We start from the raw sequence: 18907 nt of genomic DNA, 5'->3' as shown, positions 1-18907 counted from the left end.
GCGTGGTAGTCATTTTGGAGTGGGGAAGCAGTATAAAAGTCTCTTTCTCCGCAGCTGCAGGCCGTCCTTTGAAATGTTCAAACTTCTCTCCCGTTCTCTTGCTTCACCTGCCCTTCATTCTTCGCTGGCCAAGGGACTAAACTCGCTCCCGCTTCCAAGACTTGGACTCGCCTTCGTACATACTCAAAGAAGCTTCCACGTCATGGCTGATCTTTCTGTCGAGCTGACGGCGCCCAATGGCGTCAAGTATACCCAGCCAACGGGCCTCTTCATCAACAACGAGTTTGTCAAGTCGATATCTGGAGAGAAGATAACGAGCATAAACCCCACGTACGTCCACCAACCATGTGACCAATCACAATTGGCTGATTTTTGAAAGGGACGAGAGCGAGATTGCGTCTGTTTACGCCGCAGGTCCAGAGGATGTCGACCTTGCTGTCAAGGCAGCAAAGAAGGCATTCAAGAGCCCCGAATGGCGATCAATCAGCACGGCGGAGCGCGGCGACCTCATGTTCAAGCTGGTCGCTTTGATTGAAGAGAACAAGGAGCTACTGGCCACCATTGACACCTGGGATAATGGTAGGTACCCTTTACTTATCAACTTGTGAGTATTGACTGACGAACAACAGGAAAACCATACTCGGTTGCTCTAAACGAGGACCTAGCCGAGACGACTGGAACTTTGAAATACTATGCGGGATACGCCGACAAGATTCACGGCCAAGTCATTGAGACGAGCCGGGACAAGCTCAACTACACTATCCGTGAACCGATTGGTGTTTGCGGCCAGATTATCCCGTAAGCCATTGAAGTCTTCAATTCTCGTATCATTGTCTTAACCTTCTATAGTTGGAACTACCCCTTGTCCATGGCGGCTTGGAAGCTCGGCCCGGCATTGGCCGCTGGCAACACTGTCGTTCTCAAGGCTGCCGAGCAAACACCACTGTCGATTTTGTATCTTGCGAAACTGATTAAAGAGGCCGGTTTCCCTCCAGGTACGCACATTCACAGGTTTTTATGTTCATGGCTGACGACACCTAGGTGTGGTGAATATCCTCAACGGGTATGGACGCAAGGCCGGTGCAGCCATTGCTTCGCACCCAGAGATTGAGAAGATTGCCTTTACTGGAAGCACTGCAACGGGCCGTGAGATTATGAAGATGGCTGCTGCAAACATGAAGAACATCACCCTGGAGACGGGCGGCAAATCACCGCTGCTGATTTTCGACGACGCTGATCTGGACCAAGCGGTCAAGTGGGCCCACATTGGCATCATGTCCAACATGGGCCAGGTCTGCTCTGCCACGTCGAGAATTCTCGTTCAAGAGGGAATATACGACAAGTTCCTCGAGGCTTTCAAGGCACACGTGGTGGCGACGAGCAAAGTTGGCGATCCATTCAAGGACGACACTTTCCAGGGTCCCCAGGTCACCAAGGCGCAGTACGAGCGCGTGCTCTCCTACATGGAGTCTGGCAAGTCTGAGGGCGCGACCCTAGTCTCTGGTGGTGTGCCGTTCAAAAATGCCAACGGAAAGGGCTTCTTCGTTGAGCCAACCATATTTGCCAATGTAAAGGACAACATGAAGGTCTGGCGCGAGGAGGTGTTTGGCCCCTTTGTCGCTGTTGCCTCATTCAAGACTGAGGAGGAGGCAATTGAGCGCGCAAACGACACGACGTACGGTCTGGGAAGCGCGGTCTTCACCCAAGACATTGCAAAGGCGCATCGTGTGGCGCGAGACATTGAGGCTGGCACTGTTTGGATCAATAGCAGCAACGACAGTCACTACGCGATTCCATTTGGCGGCGTCAAGCAGAGCGGCATTGGCAGAGAGCTTGGCGAGGCGGGCCTGGACGCGTACACGAACAAGAAGTCGGTCATGGTGCATCTGGGCCCTCGACTTTAGAGGATTAGTGAAGATGGACGCGAATACGATGTCAAAGCTGGTGTAGCAAAGCCACTGAGGGGTCGTAAGAGGTACTGGTGGAGTCTCGTCTTTGCCGAGGTACAAATGCACAGGTACCAATTCAACGAAAATGAAAAGAATTGAAGTTCGTAGTGGGGTCGCGACCTGGAGACTCTCTTTTGTTTGAGATGTGACTTTTCTCGAAAACGGCTCGCACAGTTCAGGCGGGTGGTTCGCGTATGTAAGCGCGCGGGTGGGTTGCATGTGCATGTGCGTTGGGTACTCCAGACGGGGACGATCTCCACAGGGCCCCAACCTTGTCACCCGCCCGTCGACCATGTGCGGCGCCCGGACACGATAGATGATAGGAACAATGTCGGCATGGCTGCAGCAACTCTGATAGTGACAAGCTCGTGCGATTTGCCAGGACGCAGCTGACGGGCGAGGCAGAATTTTGACAAAAAGGCCAAGGCGTGAGGCAGCGCGTACCTGTAGAAAAAAGTGGACAGACGTCAGCTTGTGATGGCTTGGCTCACGTGCGACATGTGCATCATCCAAGAGCCGTTCTTACGGAGCCCTTGGCAGCATTGTGCGAACTCTGGGCGGTCTTGGTGCAGCCGGAGTGGTGGACTTGTTCTGTGAGTTCTCTAACGGAGGCGCGCGGCGGCGTCGGTCTTTGTCCGCCGCCCGTGGCCGTAGGGTAGGGTAGCTGGGTGTGGCCGTGGCCGTGGCCGCGCTGGGCCAAGCGAAGACCATCTCCTCAATCATCATCGCGGCCTGGCCTCTCCACTACCTTTACCCACACCTTGCCTCACCACCTATCCACCTGCACCGCGACGCTGCCTCGACCCATCTCCACATCGTCGCTCGCCACTCTGCTGCCTCTCCTCCACGACTTGATGTCGCCAGACTTCCTCTACTGTACCCACTTGTGCACGACCTAGCCCCGACCCTGGCTCGACGACGGCACAATCGTCCCTCCTCTTCATTCGACTCATTCCCACCTCTCTCCTTCCTCATCCTCGGTCCCTGCCTCGCCGCAACCATTTGCGCTCCCCCGGTCCAGAGCCGCTTCCTGTCGTTCCTCGCGCGCCTCTACAAGCCTCCATAATATCCCCGCTCATTACAACTTAGCCGCCTGCAACCTCGTCATAGGCTTGGCACCCAACTGGACTCAACATGGGCAATACGCCGTCCAAGAAGGCTGACGGCAACAACGGCCTGGCCCTCGACCGCGATGGATACGCTTCGTTTTCTCGCTCCGACACGAGGGAGAGCACACGTTCTTTGAGGAGCTCCATCCGCAACAAGATACCCGGCACTAGCTCCAAAACCGACAGCCCACGCGCCTCGATGCAAGGCCTCGCCGGCGACAGCTCTCCCAACGTAAACAACAGCGACAAGTCTGACCCTGCTCCAGCTAAGCTATCGCCTAATAGCGTCGCTGCATCTCACAGGAAACGAGGCTCCGAGGCCTCTGCCATCTCGCAGACACCAACAGAGCCGCCGACTCCGAATGATGCCACCACAGATGGTCCTCAACCACCTCCGTCCCCAACACAGTCAGCAACCGTAGGCCACGGTCACGACTCCGTAAACCAGGCCCAGCGAACCGGTGAGGTCGATCATGTTTCCGACACCCCGCCAGTTGGCCTGCCGCCCCCTTCAGCCCTAACAAAACCCAAAGAGTCAATTCTCCTCAAAAAGGACCAACCCATCCCAAGGGCCACGGAAGCACAGCCGGAGTCTGGTTCCCCCACCATGGAGCTTAGCACGCCCAAATCCATCGACATCGACGACATGATTACCAGGCTACTCGACGCCGGATACTCGGCCAAGGTCACAAAGACGGTATGCCTCAAGAATGCCGAAATCTTCGCAATCTGCCAGGCTGCTCGCGAACTCTTCATGACTCAACCAGCCCTGCTTGAGCTCTCACCACCGGTGAAAATTGTAGGCGACGTGCACGGCCAATACACGGACCTCATCCGAATGTTCGAGATGTGCGGCTTTCCGCCCAGCGCCAACTACTTGTTTCTGGGAGACTATGTTGATCGCGGAAAGCAGAGCTTGGAGACGATTCTGTTGCTTCTGTGCTACAAGCTCAAGTTCCCCGAAAACTTCTTCCTTCTCCGGGGCAACCACGAGTGTGCCAACGTGACGCGGGTGTACGGCTTTTACGACGAGTGCAAGCGCAGGTGTAATGTCAAGGTATGGAAGGCCTTTGTCGATACATTCAATACGTTGCCAATCGCAGCTATTGTTGCTGGCAAAATCTTTTGCGTGCATGGCGGTCTTTCGCCAAGTTTGTCGCACATGGACGACATTCGCCAGATTGCCAGACCCACCGACGTGCCCGACTACGGACTTTTGAATGACCTCCTTTGGAGTGATCCAGCCGACATGGAAAACGATTGGGAAGCAAACGAAAGAGGAGTCAGTTACTGCTTTGGCAAAAAGGTCATTATGGAATTCCTCCAACGGCATGACTTTGACCTTGTCTGCCGAGCGCACATGGTTGTCGAGGACGGATACGAATTCTTCAACGACCGCATCTTGGTTACCGTATTTTCAGCACCTAATGTAAGTTTTCGTCCGGATCAAAAGGGACTTCTGCTAATGCGTCAAAGTATTGTGGTGAGTTTGACAATTGGGGGGCCGTCATGTCCGTGTCGGCAGAGCTCCTCTGCAGCTTTGAGCTTTTGAAGCCGCTAGACTCGAGCGCTCTCAAGAGCCACATCAAGAAGGGAAGGAACAAGAGACAGAGCATGTTGAACAGCCCGGTATGTTGAACGTGGTCAAAAGCTGAGTTCATAGCGCTAATGCCCGGCACAGCCTGCCAACCAGTATCCTCAGTCATATTGAGCCAGCTAATCGACATTGCGAAATCGACCGGCTTTCATACATGCCACACAAAGGTCCGCCAACACACGCGCCAGGGGAAATCAGGACACCAGATGGACTTTGTCCATGGACACGTCCAGAGGTCGACGGGGGACCTCTGAGACGACTTTACTCGAAGCGAATGAATGGGAATATTCCCGGCCACCCTTCGACTTGGCAATCCACTAGACGAAGAGATTGAATTCAGCAACGCATGCATGGTTGGACGACGGGTGGCCGCAACAACGAAGACATGGGCGTAATGAGGTTTGACGATCGCGACGCCCAAGTGGAGTGGGCAACTATGGCGCCAAGCAATTGGGTGTCTATGCATTCTCGGGGCTTGAGAGTGATGTTGCAGGCGCATAATGGAGTAACGAAGGGATACGACCTTTTTTGACGGTTCCTCGCAGGGCAAGACGCCAAGTCTCTTTCCTCTTTGCCATGTACATCTAGGGTAATGCGGATTATTGGGAGGGGCGAGCGTCGCATAAACGAGGATGCAAGCTTCCCTCACGGCTATCACCAGTCATGGTAGGTAGTGCTTGACAGCCAGCGAGCGAGTGGGGAAAGCCTCTGGCAGTCTTTGTGGAGGATCTTGCAAAATAGAAACTCGAGTAGCGTCTCAAAGAAAATGGGTCTGCAATGTGATTTGCCATGGTTCCAAGAATGTTTGCTCGCGTGACGCCGTGACGTGCCAATTGGAGTCGGATTATCATGCTGTGAGACGGTGGCTTGCTCGATGGTGTTGGTGGAAGGGCTGTTGGCGGACGCGGCGGCGAGGCACCCAGCGGCCAATCAGCGCGCGTTGGCTTTGGCGCTAGCGAGCCGAATCGCACACCAAGCGAATTCGCGATCCGACCTCAACTTTCTGACCCGACCGACGACGCGGACGCCAGCAACAGCTCCTGTATGTCCAACCCGCACCGCAATTGACACGCTCTCATCGTCGCGCTTGTCAATCCACCTCTCGACTGCGGGCTAATTTCGAACTCACAGCAACCGGGACCCGCCCTCTGCACCACCGCTTCGAAGCGAATCGAATAAGAACAATGGCCGACGCAGCACCTGCTCCCCGTGGAGGATTCGGCGGTCGTGGCGACCGTGGCCGTGGACGTGGCCGTGGCCGTGGCCGTCGTGGCGGCAAGCAGAACGAGGAGAAGGAGTGGCAGCCCGTCACCAAGCTCGGCCGTCTCGTGAAGGCCGGCAAGATCAAGAGCATGGAGGAGATCTACCTCCACTCTCTGCCCATCAAGGAGTACCAGATCGTCGACTCCTTCCTCCCCAAGCTTAAGGACGAGGTCATGAAGGTGAGCCGCACCACACGGGACAATTTGGGTCGCTGGGTCCAGGATGGGAGGAACAATTTTCGCATGGGAACACACGAATCGCAAAAAAGGCGGCGGCTGATGCATCTCGAAACTACAGATCAAGCCCGTCCAGAAGCAGACCCGTGCCGGTCAGCGCACCCGCTTCAAGGCCATCGTCCTCATCGGTGACTCCGAGGGCCACATTGGTCTTGGTATCAAGACCTCCAAGGAAGTCGCTACGGCCATCCGCGCCGCCATCATCATTGCCAAGCTCTCCGTCGTTCCCATCAGGAGAGGTTACTGGGGTACCAACCTCGGTGAGCCCCACTCTCTTCCCGTCAAGAGCTCTGGCAAGTGCGGTTCCGTCACCGTCAGGGTAAGTACAGCGCATCCCGTCGAGGGGCTCAAAATACTTAACAAGAGCAGTTGATCCCCGCCCCCCGTGGTACCGGCCTCGTTGCCTCCCCCGCCGTCAAGCGTCTTCTCCAGCTCGCCGGTGTCAGCGACGCCTACACCGCCTCGTCCGGTAGCACCAAGACCCTTGAGAACACCCTCAAGGCCACCTTCGTCGCCGTCTCCAACACCTACGGCTTCCTCACCCCCAACCTGTGGAAGGAGACCAAGCTCATCAGGAGCCCGCTCGAGGAGTTCAGCGACGTCCTGAGGGAAGGCAAGAAGTACTAAGCGGTTTCATGAGCGGTGCCAGGGTTGACGGGTTCACTTTTCACGGGTTTCTGGCTATTTTCAAGGTTCAAGATGTACGCCCATGGTGGAGTTGCACGGGTTCTCGAGGGGCCAGACTAAGATAGTCAAGGCAGCTCGAGCAAAAATATTGACACGCCAGTCCAGTCGATCCATGAACCAGGGTGTAGTGAAACCGAGGTCCGCATTCCAGAGCTCGCCATTGGAAGAGAAGCCAGGCCCTGAGCAGCAGCATCTACCAAAATCAATAACAATTCATGACGTACACTTGAACCCCAGCAACGAACTAGTACTGCAGACCCCTTTCGGATCTCGACCTCTAATATGGGGCAGCCTCTAAGAAGCTTCCTTTACGTTGGCAACATGTCTTGTCTGCGACTTGTGTGTGTGGAATGTGAAGTCCTACATTTGGCTGTTCTAGACCAGATGGCGGACGACGTGCCAGGGGAACGAGACGTGTTGGACGCAGCAGGTCTCTGTACATGAGTGCAAGTGATGGGTGATTGGACGGAGAGGTCGGCTCAGCGCTACAGCCAGTACGAAGGCAACTAATTGCCAGACGAAGAAAAAGTGGAGACGCAGTGGATGAAACGAAGCATTCAAATTTCCTCTTGTGGCGATGAAGGCGCGAGGCTGCCAGCAGCGCTACACATGGCTTTCAGTTCATGTCTTCATCCACCTGTCTTGGGGCGCAGTTGACGCTGACGCGGCGCTACCATGGGGTGGCTGTGATTGTTTTACAGGAGGAAAGGATTCGACACGACAGGAGGCCATGTTGGGGCAGTTGATAGGAGCGATCAGAGTGATGGTCCCGAGATGAGTTTATCTTTAACCTTGATCTCAGGGTGCCAGAATGGTCGGTTGCATGGCCACAGACGAAGCGACGAGGAAAAGTGGACTTTGAAGGTGACTTTGATGTGCAGTGGAGAGAGCATAGCCGCCGCCGTCAGATGGAGAGTAATATAAGCGCTGTACTGTCCCACGTGCCAAGCGGGGGGTGCAGTTTGGGCGACACAAAAGGCCCCGACGCCGAGCTGAGCCGGAAGACAGACCGCACGGAAGAGGCTGAGCAAGGTGGTTGAGTGGGTCTCGAGGCATGGCCTTGTCACAAGGCTGGGGGTGGACTGGAGGGTGTGCCAGAGGTTTCGAGGTGTTGATGGATACTATAAACCCCTCTGTTCCCAGGACACACGGATCACATCTTCAAGGTCATCCAACCGGTCGACAATCATCAGCCACCACCACCGCATGCCCAGCGCGCGCCAAGACACCCAATTCCAATCACGGCCATCCCTGAGGCTTCCAAAGCCCCCAGGCCTCAAAGGGAGCTGCTATACATTGCCTGATGGTCCCGCTGACTTTTGCTGCTCCGACATTTCACATTTCCTGGGGTCGCCGCCAGCGGGGCCAACCTTAATTCCGTCATGCCCGCCATGGATGCCTGGAACAACCAAAGACTTCCCTTCTCCAAGAAGCGCCTGCCCAAAAAAGTCATCATCTCGTCAGCGACCATTTCTCCTGCTGCTCTCTGTGTCGCTTGCTAACCTGGCGCAAACAGCTACATCATCGACTACCTCATAATAATCGTCTTTGTTGCCGGTTTCTACGCCCTTGACTCTGTCGAACCTTACCACCAGCACTTTTCTCTCCGAAACTACACCCTTCAGTATCCCTATGCCGTCCACGAGCGCGTCCCCGTGTTCGATCTCGTCATCATCGCCGTTGTCGCGCCCGCAATCGTCATTGCCATTTACACCCTGCTCATTGATGGCCTGTTCTCGAACCAGCCCGCGGCAACAACGTCGTCCAAGAGGAGGAAGCTTTCGGGGAAATATCGTATGAAAGACAGGCTGTGGGAGCTCAACTGTGGCGTACTTGGCCTGCTATTGTCCGTGGGAGCGGCCTTTACCGTCACCGGAACTCTGAAGAATGCCGTGGGCAAGCCAAGACCAGACTTGATAGATCGCTGTCAGCCCAAGCTGGGAAGCCAGGATCCTCCCGTGTACGGGCTTTCGAATCACAGCATTTGCACACAGACCGACAATGCGATTCTCAAGGATGGCTTTAGAAGTTTTCCCTCGGGACACAGCAGCAGTACGTCCACACACATTCGATTTCTTTGTTCACTATACTAATAGCTCGTAGCTGCATTTGGTGGTCTCTTCTACCTCACCATCTACCTCGCCGGCAAGATGCATGTCATGGACTCCAAGGGCGAGGTTTGGAAGACTTTTGTGATCCTAGTTCCAGCTCTGGGTGCTGCCCTCATCGCCGCATCCCGTATCATGGACGCTCGTCACCACCCTTTCGACGTCATTACCGGCAGCATGCTTGGCGTTCTCACCGCATGGATTGCGTATCGCCAGTATTTCCCTCCCATCCACGAGACCTGGCGCAAAGGTCGCGCATATCCCATCCGCAGCTGGGGCAAAGAGCCCGTACCACCGCCTGATGCGTACCCGATCACGCACCTGCAGGAGGGCGCAGAGCCCCTGCGCGACGAGACTGCGCTCAAAACGATTGACGAGGAAGCCGATGGCGGAGAAGGAAACGTTTTCCGCCAGCAAATATCCTCATCTCAGCGCCGGCGTCAGCTCGCTGGCCAAGAAGTCCACGCCGCCTCGGGTCCCACGCCTTCATCCACCTACAGCGCCGACCCGCTCCAGCGACAACCCTCCGGTCTTTCTTACACGCCCTCCTCCAACTTCACCAGCAACAACCCTTACGCGGGAGCGTACCGCCGACGCACTCCTAACGACGGTTACGCCTCGTCTTCATCAGAGGACGAACCCAACGATTTCGAACTGCAGCATTCGACCTCGGCGGCAGGTGGCGTGGTGTCTCCTTTCCCACAGTATCCGCGTGGCGCGTACAATCCCGTCGCCGACACGTTTGACGCTTCCGACACGGCGTACCACCGGCCACCCGGCCAGCTGCACGCCACGCCAACGGGCAGCAGCAGTGGCGGCGCGTTTGGAGCCGGCGAGGAGGCCGATCTGGGAACGAGGATCCAAGCACCTGCTCCAGTGCCGCCAAGGCACATGGAAGGTATTTCGGGGATGGGCAGATAGAGCAGTTGGAGTTGTATTGGTGATTGAAAATGAAGGGCTTGGTGATTCAGTTTCTCGAGGCAGTTTGTTCGATATCGTACGGGGCGTCTGGATCGACCGTCCAGTTCCCTCCCCCCTTTTTCCTTCTCCTCGTTCATCTTCTACTCACCTCATCCGTCCCTTCTCGTTGTTGATCGACTCTTTGGCCCCTTGCTGCAAACGCGGCGATGGCTCTTGTCCGTCCATCTTCTCCTCTTTTTCTCTTGGCTGGAAATGGCATGTCGTACGTTGTTACCCCACATCTTTTCGTTCCTTTTGACTGGAGCGTTTCCTTCATCTTCTTTCTACAGCGCCAGGAGCAGGGGAGAGCTAAAGACAGGGCATGCATGGCACCAGAACGAAGCGCAGCATGGCGGGCAGATTGTAGACCCATTTGTGTTTGTTGCATCTATGGCGACGGTCAAGGTATAGCGCGGCATGGCATGGCATGGCATGGCTTGGTGTAGCGGCTATATGGATACGTGTAGCAAAAGCGTCTTTTATGTGCTGTGAATCGAGCTTGAGAATCCATGTGACTTGTACAAAATAGGAGTGAGGAAGCTTCGTTGTATTTGCATGTATCTATACATTTTCGTTCCGTAGGCAATTTTTGGTGATTTGGATTTTCCCTTTATTGCTTCTTTTTTGAAATTTCACTTTGGCTCTAGGTGGGAGAAGGTCGGCTGTGTTGGGGAAATCTTTTGCTTTCCATTTTGCTTCACCCCTCTCCTCTCTTCACCTTTTGCTCCTCTCCGGGTCAAGCATAGCCGAAACAGACATATGCATATATAGCTAGCACGAAGACCCAAGTCCAACTCACACTGCGTGACACTGGGCTTCAGTGCGCACCACACAGTCGCAGCCAAACGCTTACCAACCGGCTTCTCTCCGTTTCCACCTCATCGCCTACCAAACACGGATAATGCCGCGTGAGGAACGAACGACCGCGCGACGCGCGCGCGCGTTTGTCTCGTCGTCAGTGGAGTGGGTGGAGCTGTCCCTGGCGACTGGGCTGCCGACGGGGTGATTGGTGGGTGTGTGTGTGTGGATGGATGGATGGATAAACGGGGCAGCTGGAGCGGTGCAGGGGGGTCAAGAAATGTCTTTGATCGTGTTGTTCTGTACAGTTTTTGATTCGGGTGTTTGCTGCTTTGAGACGCAGGGGATGATGATTGGGGGCGCGCGCGCGGGAAAGTCAATCGCGAACCCGAGACAAAAGTGACGAAATTTGGGATCTCGGAGGTAGTTACGTGGGTACGAGAGTACACGGTGGGTGGGACGAACGATACTGGGGACAGACAGCCAGGCACAGCAGGCAGAGCGGGTGAGACATTGAAGCGGCTGAGAGAGAGAGAGTTTGTGAGAGCGATTGTCTTGTGTGTGCCAACCAGCCAAACGGGAAAACGGGAACGCGGCCGAGACGAGTCAGGCACAGGAAGAAGGGAGGGTCTAGAATGGAGGGGTACCTTAGGGTAGAAAAAACAAAAATGACGGGCTTGACGTCGCGCGGTGGAGGGGCGGGTGGGAAGGCGCAAGGGAGACTAAGACATTTCGGGCAGAGCATGGCAGGCAGGTCGGCTCAAGGTATTGCCGGAGTGGGTTTTTGTCTCTGCGGTAAAGAATCGTGGCGGCAAGTGAGAGGACGGGATTCAGGGGGGTCGGGGGAAGGTCCGGCGGGTGGTTGGGTCGTGGGACTGAATCAGACAGAGTGAGAAGTACTAAGGGGAAGAAGGAGCGAGGGAGAGAAGAATGCTATTGATGTAATGTCCAAGACGAGGCGAGCTCATTCTTCGCGCTTCCCTCCATTGTTCAACCGCGAAGGAGATGGACACAATGATGAAAGGAGAGCAGTAGAACCCAAGGAACAATCTCAAAAGTCTCAAAAGTCCTGTGTCCGTCCTCGTTCGCGAATGAGTCAATGCCATTCGGGCAATTGCGTGCCATTGTTTCCGCTTGCTGTCTTTGATTCAACAATCGTCGAGGGGGAACAATGATGCGGGTCGCACACTTGCACTTGGTGCAATTGGTACTTTCGCATCCATTGCAGTATCATGATCAGTTGAAATATGGTTGCAAAGATAGTGACACACGCGACTGCTTGGCTGCCCCCTGTCTGTTTTTTTTTTTTTTTTAAGGGGGGCGAATGCTCCGTGACTATACTGCAAAGGACCTGAACGCAGGCTGGTCTCCCCGAATTGTTAGACTCTTCCTCCTTCCATGTCCAACAGTCCTCGTGTGTGCATCACAGCCCCAGCACATCCTCAGAATCAGACAAATCATGAGGGATCGCAGCACAGTAGGTGACGAAAGAAATCCAACCTAGGCTCAGCTTCACGTCGTCGCACCCTTAGAGACAAGCGCTTGAAGACTCCACGTCTCTACGTGTGCTAACGTAGCGATAGAAAATAATGGATTGGCAATTTCTATCGTTACCTACCGACAGTAAAGGTCGGATCATGCAGCCTAGAATAACCGGATCCGTATGTTTACGGAAGCCCATCACTTTTCCAGTGGCGACTGAGAAGCGAACATCGATTGGCTTACTTGGTGCTCCAAGGTACCCGAATCGGGAAAAAAGTTATTACTGATAATAGCGCAGTTCGTTCGTGGGTCGAGTACCTCTTCTCGGTTGATTTGACGCAAAGGCAAACAAGACAAAAGGTAACTGACTGAATGTCGTCTTACAACACCCCAAGCTACACTCCAACAGAGTGCAACACCCTACACCGCACGCGTCCTCTGCCTCGGCCTCGGCTTCGCGCCCTCAACCAACACATCCCTCAGCTCCGTCGTCGGCGTGACCCAAGGCTTGCCCTCCGCCCTCGCCTTGGTCCTCTGCTCAAACGCATACGCATACCCCACCAGCGCCGCCTCGCTCCAGTGCCTGCCGGCAAAGCTGAGCCCAAACGGCACGCCGGGCGCCGAGTCGACGAGGCCGCGCGCGCCGTCCTTGGACACGACGGTGGCGTTGGCCGGGTAGAAGCCGAGCGGCACCGTGACGACGGGCGCGCCGATGATGGCGCTGATGCCGGGCGAGAGGCTGGTGGGGAGCACGACGGCGTCGAGGTTGTACGTGTCGAGGGCGCCGACGAGTCCGCCCGCGCCGCCCAGGAACTGGTTCGCCGTGTACGCGGCCCAGACCTCGGGGGATGTGTTGGGGGGCGTGTCGGTCGTGTTGAGCGCCATGTCCCAGATGGCCGTGTCGCGGTCTGGATAGTCCTCGCGGGGGTCGGTTTGCGTAAACGTGCGGACGTCGGCGAGCGAGCTGACTTTGGCGGGGTTGGCGGTGAGGGTTGCAAGATAGGTGGGTAGGTTGGCGACGAAGTCGGCATTGAGCACGAGAGTCTCGTTTTGCGATACCGCGTACTCGGAAAGGGCAGTGTAGTTGGTATCTGGGACGATGGTCGCACCGGCGGCAGTGAGCACGGCAAGCGACGCCTTGAACGCAGCGATTTCAGTGTCGAAAGATCCGTCCGAGTTGAAAAGTTCGATTAGATTGGTAGGCACACCAAGGCGAGCTCCTCCAAGTGCCGACTCGTAGCACGCAGAGACATAGTCTGGGAGGCTGCCGTTGTTTGGAATGGCTGAAGTGTAATTGTCGTATTGGTCGACGCCGGCAATGGCTTGGAGAATGTATGCGGCGTCTTTGACTGTGCGTGCCATGGGGCCTACTGTGTCCTGCCGCGGGCTAATGGGAACGACAAGACTTCGCGATGTCAAGCCAACACTCGGCTTTATTCCGACCAGATTGTTCTTGTTGGATGGGGACAGAATTGAGCCATCCGTCTCAGTCCCCAGTGCCCCCAGGGCGAGACCGAGGGCTGCTCCGACTCCACTGCCGCTCGAACTGCCGCTTGGATCTTGGTTTGGATAGTAGGCTCCAATCACTTGCCCGCCATATGCGGACCATCCACTTGTCGAATTACTGGATCTGTAGTTGGCCCATTGACTGAGATTCGCTTTGCCGAGAATGATGGCTCCTGCCGCACGCAGCTTTCTCACAACAGTGGCGTCACGCGGGACCTTGGCTCCTACGAGTGCGAAGGAACCGGCTAGAGGCATGTCAGAGGGGTCAACTGAACGAATGGGCTACATACCAGTATTGTCCATCTGGTCATCAGTGGCAATGTTATTTTTGACCAGAATTGGTATTCCATGTAGAGGTCTACGATGCAAAAGTCAGTCAAGCAACGGACAGCAGTTCCGAAGCCCCTTACCCGCGAACGGTGCCATTTCCTCTCTCCGAGTCAAGCCGACTCGCAATAGCGAGCGCGTCGGGATTGAGTTCAACCACAGCCTTCACCGAACCATTGACCTCTTTGATTCGCGCAACATATGCCTGCCGCAAAAAATGTCAGCCAAACAATTGCAACGCTTGGCTTGCCCCTGATCCCCCGAACAAACGCACATTTACCAAATCGACGCTTGTGAACAAGCCCGCTCCAAGACCATCCTGCAGCTCGTCGACCGTGGCTTCTGCGAGGCTTGGAAGTGTTGAATTGTCAGCACCTGAGAAGTTCGTCAGCAGGCGGCTATGAAATGCAGAGAACCGAGACAGCCAAGACCATCCAAGCCACCAAGATGACGTACGAGTGCTGAGTGCGCGACATGACGTGAAATCTAGCAGGAAGAAAAGGTGGAAAAGAGCGACGAGAAGGACGCGCAGGGACGCCATAATGATATGGAGAATTAATGCTTATTTGCAAAGACGAAGGGTAGTAGCGATGGGCAGACAGGAAGCGGCTCGATTGTTGTTTTTGACCTCGCCGCTGGAATGCGGCTGTGAGTATCAATAAAGCGAGATTGGACGTGTGAATACGCAGGTGGATTTTCAGACAGACAGAAAAGTAGACAGCGCGCGACCCAATAGATTGAGACGGCCAGCCAGAGACAGCAGTCTCTCAATTGAATGCTCCTCTTTAACTCAACGACAATGGCAAAAGGTCGTCTCAATGCAGTGTCTCGCACAGAGTCTATCTTTCAAATCGTCCAGTGTAGGAGAAGAGGAAGAATCCGATATCGAAGACGGCAAAAATCGAGATAACGTCGTCGAAAAAAAGACCCCGCTCCATTCGCTGGTTGAGCCTCCTTTTTCCACACTAGCGCACGGCATCCATACATGCTGCGCACACTATACCCAGCAAGTAAGGTGGACCGTCCAGCGGCGGCAAAGAGACAGGGTTCGTGGGACGACTGTTCCGTCTGCTGTCTCTCAAGGAGCACAGAGTCGCAGACATGCCGGTTGTGGCCTTTTGCCGAACCGTTCATGTTGGCAGTCCGAGGAGAAGAGCAAAAGAAAGGACGAGAGAGATGGGACAGGATAGGTAGGTGGGCGAGAAAAAGCGTCCTTATCAAGCCAAATTGACGTCTTCGTTTCCAGCACATGCACGCCAACTTCTCCTGCACGCATGTCTGGTGTTGAGATTACTTGGATCTCTCGTTCACTTACCTCGTCCTAGCTGTGATGGCCATTGCATTGTCGGCCAATGCTCACAGAACCATCCAATCGCCGGCACTCCGCTCATCCTGGCACACCACAATCCGCTGCCAGGGCCGCCCATCAGCGGCGCCATCAGCATTGCGCCGAGCAGCAGTAATACGGGCAAAGCATGGCGCCGCTGGATGTGGTGGCGGTTGCGCGGGGTCGCTGCTCTTGGAGTTCGTGCATGATCAGTAATTTTGTCGTCATTCGACGTGTTTGATGATGGTGGTGGCTGTGGTGGCGGTGAGGATCCCGCCATTGATGAGGATCGTTGGCGGGCTGGTCAGACGGAGAAGATGCAACAGCAGTAGGGGAGACTACTGAATCGACATTTCACAGAAGCCAGTTGTTAGAGTAGAAAATGCGCCCCGGGAACCCCGCGCATGGTGGTGGGGTTGGAAGGTGCGAAGGTGGGCGGAGCGGGATGGCGATAAGCTACATGTAGGCGGTTTGGTACTTTTGATACATCCTGTAGAAAGCGACGACTTTCGCTCGATTTGTGCGAGATATTTCCAAAGTTCGAAATTGAAAAAACTTTTTGAATCTTTCACTCGTCGCATTATTGTTGCTGGAATCAACATTGCCCTGGCGAAGATGAGTGCGCCCTGTGTGAGCTACTACCAGCGCAACAAGAGAGATCAAGACATGTCCCGCAAAAGACGCCCTGGCCTTTGCCTTGTCGTCTCCAACTTGCCAATCGAGCCAGACAGACACACCGCCCAGAAGACCAGACGCCTCATCCCATCCCTTCCACCAAACAGGTCCCTCCCACTCCCAGGGTCCAACCAAACCACGGTCGGTCGGCCAGCCAGCAAGCCGCCGCTGTCTTGGGCTCCCTCCCGCCCGCCCGCCTGGCGTGGCCTGGGGCACCAACCCAACCCTGCCTGAGCCTAACCCACGGAGGGCGGGCGGACGGACGGGAGCTTGTCTGGGCGGCTGGCCGCGAAAGCTAAACCGGGTTAACACAGAGCCTTGTTTTTTGTTTTGACGACGACGACGACGACGGCAAACGACAATGGTAGCAAGAGTCATTGCTACTTGCCGACAAGTGCAGGGAGCGAGCGTGAGGACAACGGGTTAATACACACAGGCATTGAGTGAAAAATGTTGTCATGGCTGAAGATTGATTCCGATTGTGGTGTCTATGTACGCCCGTACCCTAGTGGTATCCTCCATCCACCCCGAGGCATGGCAAGGACATTAACCAAGACCTCGAGGGTGTGCGCTGCTTCTGCTGCTGCAACACTGCCGCGCCTGCTTGCGCTGCTGATGCTGGTAGTTCCCATCCCATCCCATGCATGTCTAGACCCTAAAATCCCTCAAGTGCAACCCATGGTCGTGAATGGGTGCTGCCAGTTCCGTAAAACGCCAATGCTGAAGCCCACCAAGCCGTCGCAAATACCATCGCCAGGCCACACTGTCGTTTGGCCGGCCTGCTGTCCGCCTGTCATCATGAAGAATTTGTACAAGGAAAGAGGTAGGAGAGTTGAGGGAGAGAGGGTGTGAGCAACGGGAAATGGGGCATTAGAAAAAGCGGCTTTTCGTTACATCATCCCCTCCCCTCTCATACGTTGCGGTGGCTGTAGGGCTCGTAGCCCGTCTGCTGGTGGTTCATGTCGCGCAGCGGGACGTTGCCAGTGGCTTGCTGGTTGTGGTTGCCGGTGCCAAAGGGGCTGTTGACGCGCTCGTAGGTGTACGGCGTCTTTTCGACAACGGGGCCGCGGCCGCGCATCTTGTCGCTGTTGCTGCGGCCGGAGCAGCAGCACATGGAGCAGAACCAGAAGAGGCCGGCACCAATCGAAAAGGCGGCGGCCAGCCAGGTGACGGCCAGCATCTTGGAGCCCAGGCTGGCCTTGATGTCATAATCCTTGAGGGCCGAGTCGAAGACGCCGGCGAGGGTTGCGTATAGCGCGGTCGACGTGACCGAGGCGGCGACGGTGAAGAGGGTCGCCGCGGTCGAAATGAAGGTGGTGAAGAAACTGCCCCAGCGCGAGAAGATGGCAAAGATGCCGACGACGATCTCGAGGACGGTGCAAGCCAGAGCCACGGCGTACGCCGCGTACATCCACTTTGCGACCTTTTTGTAAATGTTGAGGCCTTTTTGGAGGCTATCGGGAATCAAATCTGTTCTTGTCAGTCATCCGTCGTGGGGGCAGGTTTCTATTCTCAGACATACCTTCAGCTGCGGTGTTGTTCAGCCCCCACACGTCTACCGGGTTGAACCAGAACGCGGCCTTTCGCTCCGAGCAGTAGGTCACCTTGTACCCGCCGGTCGAGTTCTTGTCGCCGTCGCAATAGTTCATGAGGCCGACGGTGTAAATGTCCTTGAGGTCTGAATCCACGGTGGTCTGGAGCGCTGCCAAGAGTTTGTCGTCTACGTCCGTCCCCGATACTACTGAAGAAATACTGGATGAATTTGAACGGAATTCCGAAGTGTCGGCCTGCAACCACGTCAGATTTGTTGTTGTTTTCTGTTACTTCGAGGTAGTAGGTCATACCTTGAAAAAGTATAGATCAGTGAGGGTAGAAGAACTCTTGGTCCCGCTCAAGAAGATTAGAACCAAACAGACCAGCGCGGCGACAGCCAGCGCCATGGGCGTGAAAATACACGCCGCCCGTCCGATTTTGCCCATCTTTTGGCGACCACCACAGACTCTGCAGCTGAAGATTCCCGGGAGTGGGTTGAGGGAGAATGGTTGCGGTGTTGTCGATTTGGTTGGAGAGAGGTAGTAACAGCACGATTGCTGTGGTTGGTGAGGAGGGGATTTGGTTGGAGGTGGGAGAGAGTTGTTAGGGTATGGGGGTTTCAAGGCTACGGGAGGCGTGCAGTTCCTTTATCAAGTCGGGCAGAGAGGACAAACAGGGCGTCCAAGCGGTGAGCAGGCAGTGTGTGCGTCCTTGGATTGGGGCGCAGTGCACCTCTCAGGGCTGCGTGGTGCGTGGAGCAGTGTGGCAGGGCCAGCCACACGGTGTTGCCCCCCCAGACTGAATGACGTACCGTTGTCGCGGATATGGCTGTCCACAAGGCAACGAGTGCAAAACCCCCAAGGCATCGACCTGGCACGGACAGTATAAGACTCTATCTCCTGCCAGATTCCTCACCAACACCTGTGCGTCGCGTAGATCATTCCGGGGCTTTTTTTTCAATTTCAATTTTTTCGCTGCTGCGCCTGCCTTGTGTCGACGACCCGACTCGCTGCTGCGCACCCACCCCTCGATACGCGCGTTCGCCTGCCCGACTTCTCTGCTCATTCGCACAATTGATTCGCACTCGGGTTCGCCCGCAACACGCGTCGTTTAGTAGAGCCAAGAGGGTTTGCGCACATCATGTGTGAAGGAAATGCAAAAGAGAAAAAAAAAAAAAACCAGTCGCTTCCTGTCATCAGTCGAGCATGTCAGTCATCAGTCACACTGGACGATCATGAACCAGTCAACGCCAACAAGCCATGCATGACAAACAAAAACTAGGCTCAAAAAGGGTCCTCTGCAAGAGGAAATCTAGGGCCCAAGCAGACAAGGGGAGACGAACAGCCAAGC

The 18907-nt window shown here is 55.4% G+C and overlaps 7 protein-coding genes across 7 annotated transcripts; 4 read left to right on the top strand and 3 right to left on the bottom strand.

Annotated features, from left to right (window-relative positions):
• Nucleotides 1-202: 202 nt before the first annotated feature.
• BKA78DRAFT_247508 (aldehyde dehydrogenase-like protein) lies at nt 203-1904 on the top strand (the record flags this gene model as incomplete). Its single annotated transcript, XM_066884306.1, has 5 exons — nt 203-330; nt 380-579; nt 630-798; nt 850-995; nt 1042-1904. 5 exons carry the CDS (start codon nt 203-205, stop codon nt 1902-1904), a joined length of 1506 nt encoding a protein of 501 aa, XP_066746827.1.
• Nucleotides 1905-3083: 1179 nt separating this feature from the next.
• BKA78DRAFT_247972 (Serine/threonine protein phosphatase) lies at nt 3084-4696 on the top strand (the record flags this gene model as incomplete). Its single annotated transcript, XM_066884340.1, has 2 exons — nt 3084-4487; nt 4535-4696. The coding sequence occupies 2 exons, from the start codon at nt 3084-3086 to the stop codon at nt 4694-4696; spliced, it is 1566 nt and encodes a 521-aa protein (XP_066746826.1).
• A 1143-nt stretch (nt 4697-5839) lies between these two features.
• On the top strand, nt 5840-6781 carry BKA78DRAFT_330607 (40S ribosomal protein uS5; the record flags this gene model as incomplete). Its single annotated transcript, XM_066889791.1, has 3 exons — nt 5840-6097; nt 6216-6473; nt 6524-6781. 3 exons carry the CDS (start codon nt 5840-5842, stop codon nt 6779-6781), a joined length of 774 nt encoding a protein of 257 aa, XP_066746825.1.
• Nucleotides 6782-8060: 1279 nt separating this feature from the next.
• BKA78DRAFT_103848 (phosphatidic acid phosphatase type 2/haloperoxidase) lies at nt 8061-9973 on the top strand. The gene is made up of 3 exons (XM_066882124.1): nt 8061-8300; nt 8358-8893; nt 8945-9973. Exons 1-3 carry the CDS (start codon nt 8224-8226, stop codon nt 9868-9870), a joined length of 1539 nt encoding a protein of 512 aa, XP_066746824.1. The 5' UTR covers nt 8061-8223; the 3' UTR covers nt 9871-9973.
• A 2636-nt stretch (nt 9974-12609) lies between these two features.
• On the bottom strand, nt 12610-14563 carry BKA78DRAFT_248420 (amidase; the record flags this gene model as incomplete). The annotated part of the gene is made up of 4 exons (XM_066884389.1): nt 12610-13940; nt 13986-14053; nt 14106-14227; nt 14297-14563. 4 exons carry the CDS (start codon nt 14561-14563, stop codon nt 12610-12612), a joined length of 1788 nt encoding a protein of 595 aa, XP_066746823.1.
• Nucleotides 14564-15422: 859 nt separating this feature from the next.
• On the bottom strand, nt 15423-16458 carry BKA78DRAFT_309663 (uncharacterized protein). The gene has a single exon (XM_066888052.1). The coding sequence runs from the start codon at nt 16400-16402 to the stop codon at nt 15806-15808; it is 597 nt and encodes a 198-aa protein (XP_066746822.1). The 5' UTR covers nt 16403-16458; the 3' UTR covers nt 15423-15805.
• A 19-nt stretch (nt 16459-16477) lies between these two features.
• On the bottom strand, nt 16478-18407 carry BKA78DRAFT_309662 (SUR7/PalI family-domain-containing protein). The gene is made up of 3 exons (XM_066888051.1): nt 17869-18407; nt 17547-17811; nt 16478-17494 (listed from the first exon to the last, which is right to left on the bottom strand). Exons 1-3 carry the CDS (start codon nt 18001-18003, stop codon nt 16935-16937), a joined length of 960 nt encoding a protein of 319 aa, XP_066746821.1. The 5' UTR covers nt 18004-18407; the 3' UTR covers nt 16478-16934.
• Nucleotides 18408-18907: the final 500 nt, after the last annotated feature.

This window comes from Phyllosticta capitalensis, assembly GCF_038381095.1.
Source record: "Phyllosticta capitalensis strain CBS 128856 chromosome Unknown BKA78scaffold_3, whole genome shotgun sequence".
Lineage (NCBI taxonomy): Eukaryota > Fungi > Ascomycota > Dothideomycetes > Botryosphaeriales > Phyllostictaceae > Phyllosticta > Phyllosticta capitalensis.
Note: the sequence above shows the minus strand (reverse complement) of the source record. Positions and strands in the feature narration are given on the sequence as shown.

Excerpts from the sequence above, each read along its gene's own strand:
- BKA78DRAFT_103848 (XM_066882124.1), top strand. The coding sequence starts at position 8,224 with ATGCCCGCCATGGATGCCTGGAACAACCAAAGACTTCCCTTCTCCAAG. Across the intron at positions 8,301-8,357 it reads CCCAAAAAAGTCATCATCTC|CTACATCATCGACTACCTCA; the intron begins GTCAGCGACCAT and ends TGGCGCAAACAG. Across the intron at positions 8,894-8,944 it reads TCCCTCGGGACACAGCAGCA|CTGCATTTGGTGGTCTCTTC; the intron begins GTACGTCCACAC and ends AATAGCTCGTAG.
- BKA78DRAFT_309663 (XM_066888052.1), bottom strand. The coding sequence starts at position 16,402 with ATGACTCTTGCTACCATTGTCGTTTGCCGTCGTCGTCGTCGTCGTCAA.
- BKA78DRAFT_309662 (XM_066888051.1), bottom strand. The coding sequence starts at position 18,003 with ATGGGCAAAATCGGACGGGCGGCGTGTATTTTCACGCCCATGGCGCTG. Across the intron at positions 17,812-17,868 it reads CTGATCTATACTTTTTCAAG|GCCGACACTTCGGAATTCCG; the intron begins GTATGACCTACT and ends ACGTGGTTGCAG. Across the intron at positions 17,495-17,546 it reads GAACAACACCGCAGCTGAAG|ATTTGATTCCCGATAGCCTC; the intron begins GTATGTCTGAGA and ends TGACAAGAACAG.